This window comes from Myxocyprinus asiaticus, chromosome 9 (assembly GCF_019703515.2).
Source record: "Myxocyprinus asiaticus isolate MX2 ecotype Aquarium Trade chromosome 9, UBuf_Myxa_2, whole genome shotgun sequence".
Classification (NCBI taxonomy): Eukaryota; Metazoa; Chordata; class Actinopteri; order Cypriniformes; family Catostomidae; genus Myxocyprinus; species Myxocyprinus asiaticus.
The window spans coordinates 7,503,363-7,526,016 of record NC_059352.1 but is presented as its reverse complement, the minus strand read 5'-3'; the positions used below and the strand labels follow the sequence as shown (position 1 = coordinate 7,526,016).

Sequence of the window (22,654 nt, the reverse complement as noted above, 5' to 3'; positions counted from 1 at the left end):
TTGGTGCTTTCGTTTGTCTTTTAAATCCAGAAAATTCACATACTGCACAATTTTCATCTTTTCTGTATATAATTTTTAAAGGAATATTCTGGGTTCAGTACAAGTTAATCTCAATCGACAGCATTTGTGGCATAATGTTGATTAACACACAAATTAATTTTGACTCATCCCTCATTTTCTTTAAAAAAAAAAAAATTATCTGGGTTACAATGAGGCACTTACAATGGAAGTGAGTGGGGCCAATCCATAAACATTAAAATACTCTGTTTCATAAGTATAGCCACAAGACGTAAACAATATGTGCGTTAACATGATTTTAGTGTGATAAAATCGCTTGCTAACCTTTTCTGTGTAAAGTACATTTTTACAACTTTGTAGCCATGGCGACATAACACCATAAACCCTAAAACGAACAATGATATAAACAACTTTACAGTTCACATACAGTTGTGCTCAAAAGTTTGCATACCCTTGGAGAATTGGTAATATATATACCATTTTTAAAGAAAACATGAGTGAGCAGGCAAACACATTTCTTTTATTTCTTATGGGATTCATATTCAACAGAATGGCACAATCATAAAACAAAACATGGCAACAAAGAAAAAAATGAAATGACCCCTGTTCAAAAGTCTGCATACCTTTAGTTCTTAATACTGTGTATTGCCCCCTTTAGCATCAATGACAGTGTGCAGTCTTTTGTAATAGTTGTCTATGAGGCCCCAAATTCTTGCAGGTGGTATAGCTGGCCATTCATCTTGGCAAAATGCCTCCAGGTCATGCAAAGTCTTTAGTCGTCTTGCATGAACCGCACATTTGAGATCTCCCCAGAGTGGCTCGATGATATTAAAGTTCAGGAGACTGTGATGGCCACTCCAGAACCTTCACCTTTTTCTGCTGTAACCACTGGAGGGTCAACTTGGCCTTGTGCTTAGGGTCTTTGTCATGCTGGAAAGTCCAAGTGTGTCCCATGCGCAGCTTTTGTGCAGAAGATTGCAAATTGTCTGCCAGTATTTTCTGATAACATGCAGCATTCATCTTGCCATCAGTTTTCACAAGATTTCCCGTGCCTTTAGAGCTCACACACCCCCAAAACATCAGTGAGCTACCACCATGCTTCACAGTGGGGATGGTATTCTTTTCACTATAGGCCTTGTTGACCCCTCTCCAAACATAGCGCTTATGGTTGTGACCATAAAGCCCTATTTTGGTCTCGTCACTCCAAATTACAGTGTGCCAGAAGCTGTGAGGCGTGTCAAGGTGTTGTCGGGCATATTGCAACCAGGCTTTTTTGTGGCATTGGCGACTCAATCATGCAGCTCATTTTTGTTCAAGTATCGTCGTATTGTGCTCGTTGAAACAACCACACCATCTTTTTCCAGAGCAGCCTGTATTTCTCCTGAGGTTACCTGTGGGTTTTTCTTTGTATCCCATATCCCCATGGCTCAGTATCTAGCCTGCTCAGTGCATCCACGTGAGAGCTAACAAACTCATTGACTATTTATACACAGACACTAATTGCAATTTAAAAAGCCACAGGTGTGGGAAATTAACCTTTAATTGCCATTTAAACCTGTGTGTGTCACCTTGTGTGTCTGTAACAAGGCCAAACATTCAAGGGTATGTAAACTTTTGATCAGGGCCATTTGGGTGATTTCTGTTATCATTATGATTTAAAAAGGAGCCAAACAACTATGTGATAATAAATGGCTTCATATGATCACTATCCTTAAATAAAAGACAGTTTTTTTTTTTTTTTTTTTTTTGCATGATCAGTCATATTTTCAAAATCAGTGCCAAAATTTCACAATTTCTGCCAGGGTATGCAAACTTTTGAGCATAACTGTAATACACAAGTTTTAACAGAATAATTAATCTAAGTCCTTTTATAAAAATTATAAGCTTCACATTTCTGAGTTTAAAGTCTTCAAAAATTGGCCCCATTCACTTCCATTGTAAATGCCTCACTGTAACCTATATTTTTGCTTATTTGAAAGAAAATAAGGGACGAGTCGAAATTAATTTGTGTGGTAATCAACACTGTGCCACAAATGATGTCGACTTGTATTGAACCCGAAATATTCCTTAAATTATACTGATATATAAAAATAGTTATTTTACTATAAAAGCCCAATCAAATAATGAGCCAAGAAAAGATGAAAATCATGGTGAATTTTCTGTCATTTTGAACTGATTTTCCATTTTCAGTGTGATTGATGTACCGGAGGCAATATCAACTGTAATTTTGAACATCCACGTCTTAACTCATTATTTGATTTGATGATATTTTTACTCAAAATTGGACTAAAATGCAAAATGCTATTTTTATACCTTGACACCACTTGACTAAATTAAACAATGTAATGAGGCCATGTGTCAGCTATCACTGTTTGAAATGTTTATCGTTGCACAATATGAACTGTTAGGCAGTGTAGGCAGTGTACAGTATATACTGTGTAGTATGCAGTGAGCAGTACACTAGTATTCCATTCCCAAACATAGCTTGAGTATTGCTATTTCCTGTTCTGAATTATGCTGTTTTGAAAGAAACCTCAGTCTCTATAAGCAGACAATCTTTTGCTGTGTATTAATTATTTCTTGTGACTGATCCAGTGATCCTAATTTCTCCTCACAGAACAAAGAGCCGTTTGTGTGGCTGTAAACTTTATCCTTTTGGTGGCATTTGGGAAAAGATGTTGGCCACAAGATGGAGCTTTTGTATTCTTTTGGAGTAAGAAACTTCTGTTGATTTTTTTTAATTTTTTTTTTAGATAAAATGGGGAACACGTTTATAGCACATTGCAGTGACTAATTTCCGGGAAATGTGTCACAACTGCTTTTTTGCTGAAACAACTACTGAATAAACCTTTAGCTTAAAAAAAAAAAAAAAAAAAAAGTTGAATTGGTTTAACAGTGTTATAATGTATACAATATTTTTGGCTAGACCACAGACGGAATTCAACTTTTGTCTGATTCATGTGGAAGTTTTGTCCCAGACGTGTTTACTGACTCAGTGACTTTAACTGTGAGCTCCACAAATTCAGCCATTAGAAGAATGAAATACTAGCCTACTACTGAACAGTATTGTACTAATTAGAAAAAAAATAGTATGTGAAAAAATACACATTATACATCGATGAATGTTTCCCCTGATACATCACCCAGATGTCTATTTGATGTGTGAGTTGACATCTGGAAGACATTGTTTGCTCATCTGCCATATGTCTTATAAATGTATGTCAGTAAGTTTGTCTCGAATGTCAGTAAGACATTCATCAGATGTCTTTGAGACCTTGATAATTAAGAATGTTTGCAAATCTGACCTTTTTAAGATGTTGTCATGCTTTCCAAATGAAAAGATCTAAAACAGACATCTCGGAGATGTACGTGTGATATCTAGGGAGTGAACTTCAGATATCATCTCGGAATTAAAAAGCTATTTCATTATATGTTAAAGCCCAATCAAATAATGAGTCATGACAAGATGAAAATCGCTAGTGATGTTACTTCTTGTTCTTTTGTTCAAACTGAGGGTCAAGCATTTTGCTTTGTGTAGATAGGAGGCCTGTACAGCGCAGTATGATTTGTTGTATACTGCACATTTTGCTAAAGGTCATCCGGGGATTCCTTGCATAAAAAAAAAAAAAACAATGCACATAGATACTATGCACCTTACACACACTATATACTGCAAAAATAGGAAGGGTAGTATGTTATTCAGAACATAATTATACAGCAGTTTGTTCCAGTCCATTAGCAGCATTCCAAGAGTAAAAACGAAGCTTACATTGCCCAAACATAGTAACATTTCACTGTTTGTATCCAACCCAATGTCATGAAAGGATGTAATAATAGTACGAAATGGTGAAATTGTATGAGTTGGCTCTTATGAGTGACTTTTACTCCCTCGGAGAAAAATAAACATCCATCCATCTTCTATAGCCGCTTGTCTTATGTAGGGTCGCGGGTAGTGCTAGAGTCTACCCCAGCTGTTTCGGGCCGAAGGCAGGAAATCACCCTGGAAAGGTGTCCAGTCCATCACAGGGCTTACACACACAGACATACACATTCACACTCTCACTCACACCTATGGGCAATTTAGAGTTTCCAATTCACTTGACCTGCATGTTTTTGGACTGTGGGGGAAACCAGAGCACCCGGAGGAAACTCACGTGTACACGGCGATAACATGCAAACTCCACACAGAAAGGCCCTGGGAGAGTCGGGACTTTCTTGAAAAATAAACAAACAATGTATTTACAACTTTTCCTAAGTTTAACCCCTAACCCAAACCCTAAATCTAACCATAAAGTCTTAACCCTTACCCAAACCCTAAACCTAACCATCATTTTAATGAGAAAATCGCCCATCGGTCGAAAGAGAAACATTGGCGTTTTGAAAGAGCATTCTTGTGATTTTTCCTAAGCTTAACCCTGAACCCAAACCCCAAAGCTTAACCTGCCCATGGTTTTTATAGGAAATAACTTTTGTGGTTGGTCTTTCAGTTGGTCTCTGGGAATGAAAGTCATACCTTTTTGTACGTATGATATCTTACGATTTCGCCATCTACTACAACTGATTATGAATAGCCATGAAACAGTTGTTTGTATTAGTGGTAGACTGATATACCGTATCTATGTATTAGAAGTTTTAATGATTAATCTATACCAATAGTTGCAATTTTATTCCATGTTCCTCTTTGGCGGGCCACTGGAGGATTCTACAGTTAGAACAGCAAAATCAAGAAGTGGGAAAAAAAAACCCCATCACTGACACCTCAAGGGGATTTGATGCACTGTTTCTAAATCTTTCATTCATATTTTTATCCTCACTTTAATGCATATTACAACAGCATTGTAATGCCACGTTTAACAAGAAAAATCTCAGATTTCGAGAATAAAGTCGTAATATTTTGAGAATAAAGTAAAAATTACAAGAATAATGTCGTATCATTATGAAACTGAAGTCGTAATTTTTTACGAATAAGTGATGCCATTTTTTAACACTGAAAAAGTTACATAATTCAGCTTTCATTTGGTAAATAAAACAGATCCAAGTCTCCGTCAGTTCAAACTATCAGCCGATTAATCGGTTATCTACCTTTTCCAACACATTATCGGTATCAGCAAATTCCACTATCAGTTGAACTCTAATCTGTATTGCTCTGTTTGTCTGTTTTCATACTCCTGCTTTGGGTTTGTTTGAAACCATTTACATTGACAGATAAAATAGCTTGCCATTTTGCTCCTGAAACTTCAATAACTCAATATCAACTTCTTGAATTATTGCGTACTTGTACCTACTTCCAAATCACGACAATGCTGGTATTTAGTGCAACAACCCTCTTGTTTGTGTTCTATTGCTAAATAATTTGTTAATTCATTTGTTTTTAGTCTAGCTGTCCATCACTGGTTTTTCCACCTCACTAAAAAATAGGGAACACTTGACAATTTTATGCAATAAGTGGAAAAATTTACAGTTTGCAAACTTTGCAAAACAAAGCCGCACTCTAATATTAGATGTACTGTGTGAGTACTGTGATTCACTGTCTGATGGATAATGAAGGTCTGGAGCATTGTGAAACATGAAGGGAAGGAAGAGACTAAAAAGAGGAACAGACGGATGGACAAAAGGAAACTGTTGAGGATTTGGGCTTTGACAGCAAGTGAAACTAATCAAATATCTATTGTTATTAAAATTATTTGACCACTTATTCAGAGAAACAACTGTTGATATTGATTTGTGATATATAAGATTGAGTAGTTTTTACACATTTTGCTTTAACACACACTCTTAAAAATAAAGTTTCGTCAAAGGGCTAACTTCTTATCAAAAAAGGTTTTGTGATGAACAGGGTTCTAGAGTTGTCTATGTTAGTTGTTGGAGACTGAAAAAGCTTGTGAAGTTAACTTAGGTTCTTCAGAAAAAGTTATTGGTCTCTGGATTCTTTAAAGAGTCTTGCAAAAATATGTCCAGGTCATATTTTACACCAAAATCAAAAGAAATAATTAATTATGTAAAAATAAGTGTGACTAAATAAAATGAAGCTCATTTTGGACCATAATTTATTTAAATTTTATTTTTATATATTTTTTAACATTATTATAATAACATTACTGTAATGTGTCCAGACGTTTTAAGACTGTAAAACCCTTTTGGTTGTAACTGTATCCTTCGTTTTTAAGAACGATGCTCTTTGCTGGTTGCCTTCAAAATGGAAGTGAATCCATGATCTGAACCATTTGGAAAAGCAACAAGGTTTCCTAATCCAAATAAATAATTAATTGGAACGGCAGTGATAGTGTTAATTGCTGAGTATGCACTGCACACTAGCCGCTGGTCGCATCTCAATCCATGAAACAGCCTCAGCATCCCTGTCAATGATGATGGATCAGAGCAACAGAAGGGAAAATCAAACTGTATTTAAAGCAATGCTAGAATTCTCTTGCTGTAATCTGCAGCTAATCTCTCCCATATATATTTATTCAGCCATGCTTTGAGATGTAGATCCTTAGAGTTGGAAACAAAGAAAATCCAAACATTAGGTCTATTTCAGTGCTTATGCAGTCACAGCTTATGCAAATGCCTGATGATCCATGCATAGCTTATTGATTCACATGTACCCCCCTGGGGTATTGAGGAAACTAAGGAGCCTTCAAGTCTATGCATAGGGGACAGGGAGAGAGACAGCGGGGCTCACTTAAGCCGTGAAGTGTTTTGGTTATGCGCATACAACAGGGTTACTGAGCAGTTACTCCTGACGAGTCCTAACATGCCTTGGATGATGGGACAGCTGTTGGTATAGCTCAATCATTCATTGTCAGTTTAAACAGGCACCCTGCATTTGTTTAAATTGCTCATCCATCTTTTTGGAGCAATAGTGATTATAGCCCCAACTGACCATTGATTTGATAAGTGGGGACCATGACACTTACATTATAAACACAACGCAGGAGGTGTAGGTAAACATAAATAAGAACAGAAAACAATCGTTATTGTTATACAGTGAACTGCAAAAATTGTTGTAGGTACAGCTATGCAACATACAGTACATGAGACAGTTACTTGAACCGTATACATACAGGATGTATATACAATTAAGACAAGGTATAAATAAACACTTTTTTCTTTGTATTGTGGCTTGTTTCTTTAGCTTAAATTGTAGGGTGTGGCGCTAGCAACATCAAAGCTGTGGGTTCGAATTCCCATTCAGGTAAAAGCTACACATTGAATTCACCGTAAGTCACTTGAAATGTATAAATGTTAACTATAATGGCAACAACAACAAAAAATTGTACATTTAAGCCACACATAAATTGTATACATTTCTTTGCATTTAAATCAAACAAAATATCAGCAAATGACTCCAGACCCTTTTGACCCTTATCAGTGGATCTGTATGGACATGTTTCACTAACATTTGAAAACCAGAAAGTATACAAATATATATATATATATATATATATATATATATATATATATATATATATAAAATGTAAACAGTATATATATGTTTGTTTTATGATTGAAAACCTTTTTGTGATAGTTTCAAAGGTGTACTTGTGTTATCTTTATATATATATATATATATATATATATATATATATATATATATATATATATATATATATAGACAGATAGATAGATAGATAGACAGATATATAGATATATAGATATAGATAAATGTCACCCGCTTTTAAATTGCTAAAAACTCTCACGGCGAAATCGTAAGGATTCATACGACTTTTCTAAATTTGACTAATTCGTATGATATTGTACGACTGCACTCGTATGAATGCATACAACTTTTACAGCCAATGACGTCGCTGGACATCGTTTCCAGCTAATACGTGACAATTACTTGCTTCTGTCTCACACACAACAGTTTCCTATCATGTTTACACACTCTACTGATTGGTTAGGTTTAGATAAGGGATTTGGGTAAGGGCGTGATATTAATAAGCATGTCCTTAATGCCTTGTGCACGAAACTCGCGCTTACTTCCGCATTAGACATTCAGGCATTTGCACGTGATGAAATCGTACAAATTTATACGAACAAACTCATACGAAATCATACGAAATAGCCAACTCGTAAAATATGTACACATTTTCATGAGACTGGTTTGGATATTTTGTTACCTAATACAATGCAAAAACATTCATCCATTCTTAAGTGTGTCTTTCATGTCCAAATATATTGCAGCCACTTTAGAAAATTTAGAGAAATCAAAAACTTTAGGGGAGAATAAGTTACTTTATGTAAGTTACAGAGGACACAAATGCTATTTCATTGCACAAAACCATCCGCCAGTGTAGCTGTATGTTGTAATAAAGGGTAGAAGTGAAACCAAGTTATGTATTTCACAGAGGGAGCTGTACATGAGAAGTCCATTTGAACAATGCAGGACATTGTGAAGCAATCCAGATTCCAATTATTGCACATCTGCAGTTGTGCTTTTTCGAATATTTGAGTATTACTTATTTAGTGTTTTAAAAACACTTGCATCTGGTTTGCTTACTACTACTAAAACTAACCCTGCAAAAACCTGATTTTGATGGACAGAAGACTTTAAACTGTTATAACATAAACTGAGTTGCATGCAGCATGAAAACAAGAAGATTGTGATTTTAATAATCAAAGATGTGTTACAACATGCTACTCTACAGCCAGGTTTGCATAAGTTTGCCATATAAGACTGTAGACAATGAGACATTGTATTCTGAGAAGTTGCTTCGAGATCCTCTCCAGTGAGTGCAGGTGGCACGTGTGGCGTTTGTTTGCGGTCAGTTGTGGTCACCAACTGCTGTAGGGGCATCTGTGCCAACTTTCTGCCCAATATGGCCAGAAGGAACGGATGTACTCTGCAATGTTCTGCTGATACAGGACCACTCTGGCATGTGTGGTAGCTTCTCAGAGTCATTTTTACACTCGGTGGTACTCTCTTTCTGAGTACGTTCTAAATTTGTCGTTCATTCTCGACATCTCTTATTTCACTCCACTTAAATTCAGGGATCTCTGTCTGATCTTAAATCATCTCACTCTATTTCTCTAGTTCTATAGTAATACTCCACTGCCAGTGTGGGAGATTAACTTTAAGTAGTGACCATACTAGCTTAACTACATTTTTTAAATAGCGACAGGAAGCTCAGCTGTTTTCAAAATGGTCTAATTTCCATTATCGAACTATTTTTAGTGTAGCATGATTAAATGCTACATCGCTGTTTTTTTGTCAAATTGTATTGTGCACTAAGTTTTACAACCAAACTAACAGAAGCAATTATCAAACGGGCACTCCATTGGAAAGACAGCTGCGTTTAACAAAATATGCCATGCAGAAAATCTAATCGGTGAATTATTTATTTAATCGATTCATTTACACTAACTGTCCAAATGAACCGATGCAATACATGTACATTTAGTCATTTAGCCGACGCTTTTATCCAAAGCGACTTACAAATGAGGGACCAAACAAGCAATTTGTCATATAAATGTCAACAAAATATTCAGTATCGCACTGCCAAGTTCTCACAGTGGCTGGAGTAGTAAAGATGCTAGCTCAGAAGAAAGAGACAGACAAATCATATTTTTTATTTATTTATTTATTTATTAAAAAAGGTAAGAACATTTAGTGTTGATTGGTTAAAGGTGGAGTAAGCCATTTTAATCCAATACACTTTTTGTCAATTTCCGTGAAATCTCTTCATGGTCCGCTAGATGTCCGTTCTGTGTGTGCACTAAAAAAAAATCAGGTGTTTAAACACAGCCCTGGCTCTGTAAATGGGAAAATAATCAAAGTGGATCGGACCGATCCACACAACACTATTGTGCGTGCATGAATTTGGGGGGCGGAGCTTCTGAAGGAGCACTGAAGGGAGGGGTGTGTTTGTTTGGCTGCTGAGTTCAAATATCAACAGTCTTTCTCAGGAATTGCTTTCTCCACCTTTAAGTGTTCGCGAAAGAGATGTGTTTTCAGCTGTTTCTTAAAAGCTGAAATGGTATCAGCAGATCGTGTGGAGGTTGGAAGCTCATTCCACCACAGAGTGTTCAGATTCGTTCTAGTGAATCGGTTCGTTCGGACAATTCATGTAAATGAACCGATTCAAAAAGCATTCATTTATTCGAGTCCCTGCACAGCAAGTCTTTTTTATAGCGAAATATAAAAACAATGCTGCTGTCATATACGTTAGCATGTAATCTAGTTTTTTAGTTGTAGGCTATTTAGTGTAAATTAGTTGTATGCTGTCATCATTCAAAAACAGACAAAATATGAATTAAATTAGTCTATAAATTATATATCGGATAGCTAATATACTTTAAATGTATATTAACTTTTTTTTTTTAGTTCCTTATAGTGTAGTTAAAGAGTAGTTTAGTTTATTGACTTTCAATTATAGAGTAGCTTGTATCCTGGAAAGCTACAGTTTCCAGGAAGCTTCCCCAACACTGTCCACTGTTGTCCCACACAGTTCAACATTATATCAAGAGTTCCTAGAAATATACTGGTGGAACATTCAAGAAAGAGACCAAAAAAGAGATCCTCCCCTCTACATTCCCCACAACACTCATGTGGGAGCCGTGTAAATTCACAGAGGGCCATTTTTTTGTGCTCTCCTCTTCTTTGCATGTGTCTCTCTCATATATGTTTGGCCTTTCCCATCTCAGAACCTTTAATATCTATAATATGACCTAATAATAAACCTAATAAATCTTTAATTTGGTCAAAATTTGTCAAGTAATGTGGTAGAACCTTGGAAGAACTTTTTTAATGATTGAGGAATTAAATTGGGAATTGGTCTAGCAGCGATGACCTTGATTTGGACTGTCTGCTGCACACACAGAAGGAAATCTCACAAATATTATTTTGGGACATAGTTTTGGGCTTGTATTAGGACACTGTCAGTTGGGAAGACTCCCTGCTAACAAAAACAGATGTTTCTTATAGAGACCAGAGGCCTGGTCTGTGTGTGTGTGTGTGTGTGTGTGTGTGTGTGTGTACATCTGTTTTTCGTTCTACACTGAGCTCCTTCTGTTCTTCTGATAGTCTTTGTGAATGGATCGATGTGTGCATGTGGTTGTGTGTGTCAGTGTGTGACATTTTGCATTCTAAATCTTTGCATAAGAAGCTTCTTTGCTAGTGCTCATGTATTCCCAAACAAATTAATGATTTATTGAGAGATTCATCCAGCACAATTTATTTTTAATCTTTATTTTCTAACTCAAAGTTGGCAGGGTGTTACTGGTGCTGTTGAGTATAAGCAACTATAGTTACCACCTAGAAAGCACCCAGAATACCCTAGCAACATCCCACAACACTTAGGCATTGTGATGGTGACTTTTGTACAAGCAAACACCACTCACATTTTTCCAGAAAATTTTCAAATGTAGTTTAATGCATATTTCATAACAATTCTAACACACATTAAGATCTGTAGTTTATCTCAGATGTCTAATATAAAATACAAAATGGACAAGGGGGAAAAAAGTTCTTTCTTACATGTCCAGTGAAATAAGTATTTCATAAGTAACGTTCATAGCTGCTATACTCTCTAATTCCTCCCCTCTTGAGGGACCCCGATAAAGACATTTAACTGTTAGTGGTATGTGGTCAGATTGACAGTGCATCAAAAGGAGAACTGAAACTTGCCGGCAAGAGTAACCGTAAAATGTATCCGCTTCTTTGAAACTTATCAATGAATACTTTCGGTTTTACTCAACCATTTGTAATTTTCTATTCCTCATTAGGTTTGTCTAAAATCATCTTTTAAATTTTGTTTCAACACACCATATATAATTTAAAGGAATCTTCCAGTTTCAATACAAGTTAAGCTCAAATGACAGCATTTGCAGCATGTTTATCACCACAAAAAATTTATTTAGACTTGTCTGTCCTTTTCTTTAAAAAAGCAAACTATCTGGGTTACAGTGAGGCACTTACATTGGAAGTGAATGGGGGCCAATTCATAAACAATAAAATACTCACTGTTTCAATAGTATAGCCACAACACATAAACAATATGCATGTTAACATGATTTTAGTGAGATAAAATCGCTTACTAACCTTTTCTGTGTAAAGTTATTTCCAATTTGACAACTTTCCCTTTCACTTTTAAACCCTCCAAAAATTGGCGCCATTCACTTCCATTGTAAGCGCCTCACTGTAACCTCAATTTTCCTTTTTTTAAAGGGGTGAGGGAAGTCTTAATACATTTTTGTCGCAATCAACATTCTGCAGAAAATGCTCTCGATTGAGCTTAACGTTTTGTATTGAACCTGGAATATTTCTTTAAAAGCAGGTACAAATCTTTACTAATATTTATGATATGGACGATTTGATGAATCTCCATAAAGCAATAGTGGAAAACAGCCCATAATAAAACAAAGATCTTTGATTATTGAGACCAGGAAATAAATTTGCACCCTAAAAAGTAAGTGCTGACCGAGAATTACATTTGACCTGGCCGTGTACAGTATATCTCAATATGGCACTATATTCTAAAGAAAGATTAAAAGTAGAACAAGCTAAAAGAAGTCATCAGTAAGGGGTGAGATCATTACAAGAAATAGTCCTGAAATGTCCAGTATCATGGCCTCCGTTGCTGAAATGCTTGACTTATGCTCTTATTTCCACAGTTCAAAGAATACTCTTCTGTAAGAATTCATGTCCGTTAGTCTAGGAAAAAATTACAGAGTTTGCACTCTTGGATGTGTTGACGTTTGCTCATGTGCTTCCCACAGTTTCTTAAATGCTTAAAGAGGAAGCTTAAAAAAAAAAAAAAAAAAAAAAGGTTAAAGGTATATGAGAATAAACCATTAAGGGCGCGGAGTCTATAGAATCTATGTGTGTATTTACAGTACTTCTTTCTCCTTTTTCAGTAAGGTATCAGTTATCAGTTCAGTTACAGTCTGTGACTACAGATGTCAGAATCAGTGTGTGATGTTCACTATAGGACCCCTGTGGACTTCTATGTAGTTGGTTGAATGGTTGAAAGTGGCTACTATCACCAACTTACAGGCAAACCTGCACATATATATACCACACAATTCTAAGGAAAGATGTGGCTGCTTGTTGCAACACTTGATTGCCTGAAGAGAACATTGTTAGGTGGTGTCTTTTGTTATCTTATTATTCTTCCTGCTGTGGCACTCCTCACTAAAGATGACAATATTATCAGAGAGAACAGCAAAACCACAATATGCCATATTGTGAACCTCTCTTACAACACCTTGTGGTAAAATTGGGTATGAGGAACTGCTGTCCATCCTGAGTCAAGCTGACATAAGCTGAGTTGGCAAGGTCAAAGGTCGAACATTCTTGGAAACATCAATGAGAACTAAGTCGGATGCTATTTTAAAAGCACTTACATTTTAGTGCAGTCTTAGACCAAAGCTTTTAAAGATACTCCTCATCTTGGAAAAAAGCATACGCTTAGACATTAAATGTGAGGTTATTTTCTGGGCAGGGTCATGTGAAGTCCTCACTGTAATCCAGATTTTTGCTTTTTCTTTTTTAAGAAAAAGAGGGACACGTTTAAATGTTAATGGTAATCAAAATTATGCCACAAATACTGTCAATTGAGCTTAACTTGTATCGAACCCGGAACATTCCTTTAAGGGTGGTGTTACACGTCCAACTATTCAGACAGTATGTAATATGAAGGACAATAATGGCATTTATTGAAGTTTTACTGCCACTTTATTTGTTATCCATCATCCTAAACAACCAAACGACATTATCGACTTGGATGCAGCATCATGCAAAAGCAATAGTTTGGGGTTAAGTTTACCAATAGTTCACCAGTGTCACTAAAGAGACAACTTATATTTGTTACCTATGATTAATTAACTCCGCAACCCATAGAAAAACCTTTTTATATGGGAAAAATACTTTCTGTACTTTTCTTTATGATTATGAAAAGTTTCAGCCCATTTTGTTTTTTCATCATTATTATTATTATTATTATTATTTTTATTTTTTTTGTCTTGACAACACGATATAATTACCCCATCATGTAAGAGAAAAGCACGGTGAACTTTGCTTGCTAGCCCTGTCAACTCATTTTCACATTCTCCACCCTGATCACACAATGAATTTCAGCAGTTTCCTGCCAAAAACTTCCAGATGACAGCTTGTGAACCCAGTCTTTGTGTACCTTATGCTAATCTTACGTCTCGATAAGAGAAAAAACTGCATTAGAAGTATGTGAGTGCTTTGCTTTTAGGATTGCAACACTGCTGATTAGGCAATCTTCCAAACAATGCTATGCTTTGTTAAATGAACACAGCCCATTTACATTGCCTGTCCAAATGTCTGGAACATAGCTGGACAGCATATGGGAGCTATTCTAGAGATAGCTTTATAAGTATGACTGAAGCAAGGCATTTAAATATGGTCTTGGACACTAAGGTGCCCCCTCGTTGAGTTTATCAACCACACATTGCCACCACAAACCGCATGAAAGCTGTTCCATGAACTAACTTTCTTTTAAACATGGTAAGTGTATCCCTGTGAAATCTGACAAGTGCAGAATGTAACAGTATGTAGTGCTGGGTAGATAATTCATACTCCCCGAATTACTTGTATTTCAGCAGTCTTTGTTCTGTGTGTGGTGCATCTCATTTCATTAGCTGAATATATACATATATAACATAGATTTTAGATCAAAGTGCAAAAGAGGGGCTAAAAGCATGTTTCTAATCTAAAAAGGCTCGGTTATATGCTGAGGCAGGCTGAGAAGGAAAGCAAATCTGCAGTGTCCTAATACTGCACATCTGTGTAGAGTTCAGTGGGGCACGGTACACTAGCCTCATTCTGTGGCCTCTAGGTGGCACATTAACCAACTGTCTCCTACCAGTTCCTCCAGCCCTGTTAAGTAGAACATGGAACACATTTAAAGGTATATTTAAAACACATTCTTTTTTCTTTTTTTTTTCAGTGACTGATATTACCAAATATTATAATATGCACATTATATAGCCAACAGTATATATATAATTATATAAAATAAAATACTAAAACCAGCCCATCTGGCACCAACAATCATGCCGCGGTCCAAATCACCGAGATAATATTTTTTTCCCCATTCTGATGGTTGATGTGAACATTAACTGATGCTCCTGACCCATATCTGCCTGATTTTATGCACTGCTGCCACATGATTGGCTGATTAGATAACTGTATGGATGATTGTTGGTGCCAGATGGGCTGGTTTGAATATTTCTGTAACTGCTGATCTCCTGGGATTTTCATGCACAACAGTCTCTAGAATTTACTCCGAATGGTGGCAAAAACAAAAAAACATCCAGTGTATGGCAGTTCTGCAGATGGAAATGCCTTGTTGATGAGAGAGGTCAACAGAGAGTGGCCAGACTGGTTTGAACTTTTTGCGCCAGAAGTAGCATAAAGTCACCCAACAGCAATGTGAAAGACTGATAGAGAGCATTCCAAGCATGAAAGCTGTGATCAAATCAGGGTTATTCCACCAAATATTGATTTCTGAACTCTTCCTAAGTTAAAACATTAGTATTGTGTTGTTTAAAAATGAATATGAACTTGTTTTCTTTGCATTGTTCGAGGTCTGAAAACACTGCATCTTTTTTATTCTCATCTTTTTATTTTGACCAGTTGTCATTTTCTGCAAATAAATGCTCTAAATGACAATATTTTTCTTTGGAATTTAGAAGAAATGTTGTCCGTACTTTATAGAATAATACAAAAAATTTCATTTTACTCAAACACATACCTATAAATAGTAAATCCAGAGAAACTGATCATTTTACAGTGGTCTCTTAATTTTTTCCTGAGCTGTATTTCAGGCATTGTGATTGTTCATGATTTCAGTTTTTCACCATTTAAATCACCTTATTTATTTTTTTTATTATTATTATTATTTTTATTTTTTTTGCAGTTCCCTTAATAGTCCTGCAGTGTGACCATTTATTTTTAAAATGTGTTATATATAATTACAAATTACAAAATTAAAAATTCAACTTTTGTTGAAATAGTTTTAAATGACGTATAGCACATCACACTACTTGTCTGCACATTTGTATAATGAACGTATATGAGAATTATATGTTCTCTTTGTTGCAGTCTGAGGTCAGCGGTCGTAAAGAATGTCGAATTCTGCCCATATGTTAAATTCCCGGGAAACTCATAAATCACTCTTGTCACCTGAGGAGAGCCGCTGTGTGATTGGGGGTTACCTCCGCACGTGTTGAGGCGGATCGAGTAGTCTTTTATGTAACCATCGCGTATATGTTCTCCATGCGCTTCCTTTGCTATAAAGCTAGTCATTATCACTAAATATAGTCCTTTTATCCATACAAAATCATACATTTTAATATGCAGATCATTTTATACGCGCATAACTCTATTTGAGAGCAGTATGTTCTTGTACGTATGTTACCCGCCAAAACAGACCACAGCACAACGTGATCTCCTCGCCTTTCTCTCTCTCTCTCTCTTTTTTTTTTTTTTTTTTTTTGTAGACACTACTATCGCAATTGCGAACCACACACGGGCACCCGGCATTTGTGAACTCGAACACGTGTGAGCCAAAAACCCGCCTTGGTTTTCTTGGAATTTTACGGTTCATTGAGTGCACGATCACTCCGCCAGAGCACTATGTCAGCCCTATATTCTCATTACACAGCTTCAGCTACGAGGTCGCTTTTGCGTGAGGAATTTTATTAAACAACCAGCCACAAACTATAATTAGGCATAATAATAACAACGGCTTTCATTCAACATTTGTCGAGTGCGTTTTGGCGCGAGTTTTCTAACGCGGAAGGATACAGCAGTACGTTGGCCTTTAAATTTAAATGGTCTCCATTTGCAGCATCGCCACACCCACCGCCTTTCTCGATCCGCGTGGGCTCTGTCATGCCGCATATGCAGGGGTTGCGGTTTCTTTTAAAGGTTCTTTGAATTCATTTTATTTAAAAAAAAAAAAAAAAAAAAGAGAGAGAGAGAGAGAGAGCACCATCCACCTTTGGCTGATATTTCCAGTGTTTTTATTCACCGTAGTGTTTGAAGAAAGGTAAGACGTGACTTTATGGCTCTCGTGCATGTGGTCTGCCTGTACCGGCTTCATCCAGATGATATTACAGCATGAACCTCTGGTCGCTCTCTTATGGAGGAAGTGCATTACATTTAGTATATCAATGCGTACAATTACAGTATTAATTAAAAGTCGCTTTAATGCAGTTTTATTTGTCGTAAAGGTATTTTCGTGAAATGTAATGCTCATTTATTTTATATAAATGTGCAATGTGAAATTATTTCTCAGCTCACAATCTGGATTTGTGTTCGCTTATGCTGCTAAACTTCTTTTCCATTTGACATCTTGTGTGAAAGTTGTATAAATGTATTGGTAACATAAGCGTAGGGCGAATTTGTATAATAATGACTGCATTCAGCTTCAGACTTTCTTAGGGATGACGACTGTTGGTCAGTTCTTGCAGATTTGTTCTAACTGGTTTGAAATGTATAAATCGCCTTTTCCACTTCGGAAAACGGCGTTTGGAAACTTGTTAGGAATGAAACCCTCGTGCGGGGTCTTTCCAGCTGTTAAGTGACATCACTGTACTGAGCGGTCGTAACTCCGCCCACTATGGGCGGGGCCAAAATTGTAAACATGAATAAAAAGATGCGCTTGCCGGGAAAGTTTACAAAACGGCAGTGCTCGAGAACAACGCTTCGCAGCCCGTTGAGGGGAACTTATACTTTTGGATATATCGTATTTCACATTTTAAAGGATTCTGGTCTTGGTTCTGACAGGTTCTGAAGATGTTGCAAGGTTGTTCTCCGTCGCACGACTGGCTTTGCGAGTCCGAGCCGCTGCTTTTTGACGACGAGTTTTGCCAGAGTCTCATGAAGGACCTGCAGGCCATCCCCACGCCGCCCCAGTCCCCTCCGATGAAACCGGGGTATGGAAAGTCTCTGTCCACCGTGGATCAGTTGGAGTTGGTGTCGGAACTTTTAATGGAAGACAGTGACTTTCTCCGCCTGGACTGGAACTGTGATTTTACCGGCGCAAGCATCGCTGCTGTTGCAGCCGCAGCAGACGACCCGCTCTCGGAAGACTACCTGTGGCACACCGACGGAGATAAACCGATCGAGGATAAACTGGCGTCCGTGCTCTCCACGAGTCCCTTGCTCTCCGATATTGACACTCAAATCTTTGCTGAAATCGTCGGCTCAACGCTGGATTGCCACAATGTGGCGCTCGCCTGCCAGGCTTTGGAGAGTGAGGATTTACCCTTGGACAGTCAGGAACAGATCGAGTCCACATCTGATTATGGTTCACTGTCCACTGGAGGAGAATCATCTACAAGCGATTCTGGTGAGTCTTTGCTTTATTTTGAATGTTTACAATCTAATTTATGAGTGTGTGTTGTTTTGTTAGTGTCAAAGTAGTGGTGAAATGGCTGCTTTACCACCTTCACCAGTGTATGATTTTAACTATTGTTTTATGTATGCTTAACAGAGGAGGAAATTGATGTTGTGACAGTCAGGCGCTCGAGTACGCTAACACGTTCCCAACGCCAGCAGCAGTTGGAGGACAGTCACCGGGAGCAACAGCGTGCTCTCAAGCGCTGTCACTTTGAAATTCAACAACAGCACAACTACGCCGCCCCACGGCCCGCCTCTCCGCCTCCCCTGCCCTCTCCGAGCACAGCGCCCCCTCTCAAACGCTCCCGAGGGGCCGGAGAATCCCACCGGAACACACACAGTTCAGGACGGTCTCGCAGCCTTGCATCTCGGCAGAGTGCGGACACTGAGGACGAGGAGGAAAGACGGCGTACGCACAACGTGATGGAGAGGCAAAGGCGAAACGAGTTAAAGAACTGCTTCTTTAGACTACGGGATAACGTCCCTGAACTTTCCAAAAACGAAAAAGCTTCGAAAGTGGTCATATTGAAACGAGCGAAAGAAAGCATCAGGAACCTGGAATCAGAAAACCAGAGACTTGCTCAGAAGAGAGACAAACTTAGGCAAAGGCAAGAACAGCTGAGAGCCAGACTCGAACAGCTCAAGAGATTGTAAATGTCGGAGACTAAAGTTGGCCAGTTTGGGCACTCGATGACTGCAACAGTGGCGCTGCAAACTCGCAAATCAACACTTGTGACTGACTGTAAAGAAAAGACCTCGGATCTCTGAGGATATTCAGGATTTGTCTGCTGTTGAGTTCCGTTTGGAAACCTGCATGGTCAATGCAAGAAATGTTCTCAGTGTTGTGACTTTGCGCTATGCCAAAGTCTTGTTCTTAAGTCTTAACATGAAAATTGTGTGTTTGAAGAATAAAAGCATAATAATTAGCCTTTAAGAAAGAAAATAACCCTAGATTATCATCATATGTTCTACCTTTGTAATATTTTGGGCTGGATCCAAAGGATGTTTCAAGAGGGTTGAATGTAATTTGCATATGATTACATTTGCATAGACTTAAAGTTGGCATTCGATGTTGACGTTCAAACTGGAACAACTAAAGTATATCGGATTTCATCCATAGTTTGTCATGTTGAGGTTCAAATTTCAATCACACGCTTCACATGTCTTGTATTTCCTTTGTCTGTTGTACAAAGGAATTTTGTCAATTATCGTATGGTCCCTCCTGTTTTTTTATTTTTATTGTTTTTTTGTTTATCTACCTCTACCAGGAAAAAACCTGGCTATTTTATTGCCTTCATAATGGCAACTGTATAGAATGATTGACTCTTCTCTTCCCCCCCCTCCCCCCCCACCCCATGTAAATACATTTTGATAATTATGTATCATAAATTATTTAGGCTTTTTCTTTTTGGTTCATTTGCAGGTTTTAGAAAAAAAAACGTATTGTTTGTTTTTTCAGCTGCACTTTGTTTTATAAAGTAATAAAGAATGGGCAAGATAACATGTTTAGTGTTTGGATTTTTTTTATTGCCACAATTGCACACACCCCTTTGGAATAAAAACATATACCTTTTTTTTTTTTTTTTTTTTTTTTTTTAAAGGTGAAAATTTTGGGACAGGAAAGTACTTGAGGAGTTGCACAAGTCTAAAACCTTTGAAGTAAAAGAATGTGATGGAATTCAGCCAAGGTGAGGGGGTGGTTGGTAGTCATTTGTTTAAAGTCTAAAGGGCCTGATTGCAGTGGGTCAATAAAACACTGTGAAATTGAGTGATAAATTGTTTATAGAAGCCTTCTGGAATGGCAGCCTTGACTTGCCCCACACAAATTCCAATTTCACATGCTTGTAAATGTATTCAGAGGAAAAACATCTTTCCAATAACTACCTATGCATTCAATTGTCTTATTGTAAATTGGATTCTAAAACAAAGCGGTAGAGATGTGCATTTATGGTTTAATGTACCATATCTCCCTTAACTTGTCCACTATTGAAAAATATGAAAACATAAGGTTATGGGAATAAGGGCACATCCTCTCTCATTAGTCATTCCATAGTTTACAATAATCAAATTCTTAACTAGTATTCAAAAACCACTTATACCAGAGGCGCTTGGGGTAAATACCTGACTTACTACCCTAGTTGGCACAATGTTTGATTAGCACTAGTTTCATGAAGTGCTTGAGATATCTTTGTTCTTGGTAATATTTGCTTAGCCAAAGCAACTTGTAAGCGATAATGCCAGTCATTACCGCAAAATAAAATCCGACACAAAGTGAAAGGGGATTTATTTTGTGATAATAACTATCACAATAACTTAGCAATACAAATACATACATGAATAAATAATTGAACATGAAACAGTGATTTGAGTTGAAATTATTTTCTTATATGTGAGGGTTAGATAGAGTGATTTGAGAAACATAAAACTGAAACAGCTATGAAGGAATAATTTCTGGTGAATTATACATTTTTGCTAGCATTATGCAAAAATATTTGACCACAGAATGATTGTCCAATGAATATTAGAAGAATATTCTGGGTTCAATACAAGTTAAGCTCAATCGACAGCATTTGTGGCATAATACTGATTATCACAAAAATAAAGTTTGACTTGTTCCTCATTTTCTTTAAAAAAAAAAAATCTCAAGTTCTTTCTGGGTTCCAGTGAGGCACTTACAATGGAAGCGAATGGGGGCCAATCTGTAAATGTTAAAATACTCACTTTTTCAAAAGTATAGCCACAAGTCGTACACAATATGCATGTTAACATGATTTTAGTGTGATAAAATCACTTACTAACCTTTTCTGTGTGGTTATATCCAATTTTAAAACTTCCTTTGCCATGACGACGTAACGCATTAAACCATGTAATCCGACAATAACGACGATTTAAACAACTTTACAGATCAAATAATAAAAAGTTTTAACAGAAGAATTAATGTAAGTGCTTTTATAAAATTAAAAGCTTCAAATTTCTGCATTCAAACCCTCCAAAAATTGTCCCCATTCATTTCCATTGTAAGTGCCTCACTGTAACCTCAATTTTGCTTTTATTAATGAAAAGGAGGGACATGTCGAAATCAATTTTTGTGGTAATCAGCTTTGTGTCAGCAATGCTGTTGACTGAGCTTAACTTCTGCTGAACCCGGAATATTCCTTTAAGTATTCCCAGGAGCTAGAAAGACCCCTTGTATGTTATAAACATTAAGGAACAATTATTGTTACTTTCAAAATGTCAAAAGCACCATAAATTAAGCTGTAAGATTAAGTTTTTTTTTTAAAAAAACCTTTAAACCATCAATGCTCTGAAATGTTAGCTGTATGCACAAGGAATGCAACAATCCACAACACTCAGACTTAAAGTGACCTTTATAGCTTTCCATAAAACAGAAAACAAAGCAAGACCAAGCCAAACCAATTGACAGCAATGGTTTTGCAACAAGAGTTGGAACGGGTTTTAGACCTCCATCACTTTCATCTTTTGTGCTTAAACCTGTTGGGTCATGGATGCTTTGGAGAGAATGGAAGTGAGGCTTGTCTCCTGCCAATCTACATTGTAAAGTCTGCATTCAGCCTTTAAAAATGTAAATGTGCTGTCATTCAGAAACTGGCCCCTGAATATTCAAAAGTTCTAGACCTAGAGGTGCTAAAGTGTGTTGAAGTCAGGTACAACTCTGAAAAAGATGAGATTTCGAAAATAGAATACATTCTATTCTGAGTTATTAGTTTCATATTAAAGCACAGCTGCAGTCATTCAACTCTTTATTTCTTAAAGGGATTCTTCACCCAAAAACACAAATTCTGCCATCATTTACTCACATTCATGTTGTTTTAAATCTGAATTTATTGAATTTAAATGGAACAGAAAAATAGGCGTTTGACAGAATGTTAATGTTATTAATGTTAAAGGCCAACTATTAAATTTCACATGCGTATGTTGTAAATGTTAAGATCTAAAGTTGCAACATCTGTGTGACAGTTCAACTCACACGTTAGTGCATGTTACACTTGTACCCTGAGGCTGTTCTGTAGGAAGGGAAGCGTCTTGACAAGAAATATTCTGAAAGTATTCAAAAGATCATCTTTAAAACAGACTCTTGTGGAACAAAAGAAATCACCTCAGGTCTGATCCCAAATGATTGTAGAAAAAAAGAAATGAGAAGAGATACACATCTGTTTACATGAGATATGACTTTTATCACCTTTGTTTTATTTGAAAAAGAACAGAGAAACTGCCATTACCTGTTGAAAACATGAC

The 22,654-nt window shown here is 36.9% G+C and overlaps 1 protein-coding gene across 2 annotated transcripts; it reads left to right on the top strand.

Moving 5' to 3' along the window:
• The first annotated feature begins 16,863 nt into the window (after window positions 1-16,863).
• Window positions 16,864-19,916, top strand: LOC127445956 (transcriptional regulator Myc-2-like). Of its 2 annotated transcripts, XM_051706494.1 has the most exons (3): window positions 16,864-17,042; window positions 17,783-18,347; window positions 18,492-19,916. In XM_051706494.1, the coding sequence occupies exons 2-3, from the start codon at window positions 17,792-17,794 to the stop codon at window positions 19,049-19,051; spliced, it is 1,116 nt and encodes a 371-aa protein (XP_051562454.1). In that variant the 5' UTR covers window positions 16,864-17,042; window positions 17,783-17,791; the 3' UTR covers window positions 19,052-19,916. The 2 variants fall into 2 exon arrangements, with proteins under 2 accessions (XP_051562454.1, XP_051562452.1); XM_051706492.1 differs by lacking the exon at window positions 16,864-17,042 and having other exon boundaries at window positions 17,067-18,347.
• The last annotated feature ends 2,738 nt before the right edge of the window (window positions 19,917-22,654 follow it).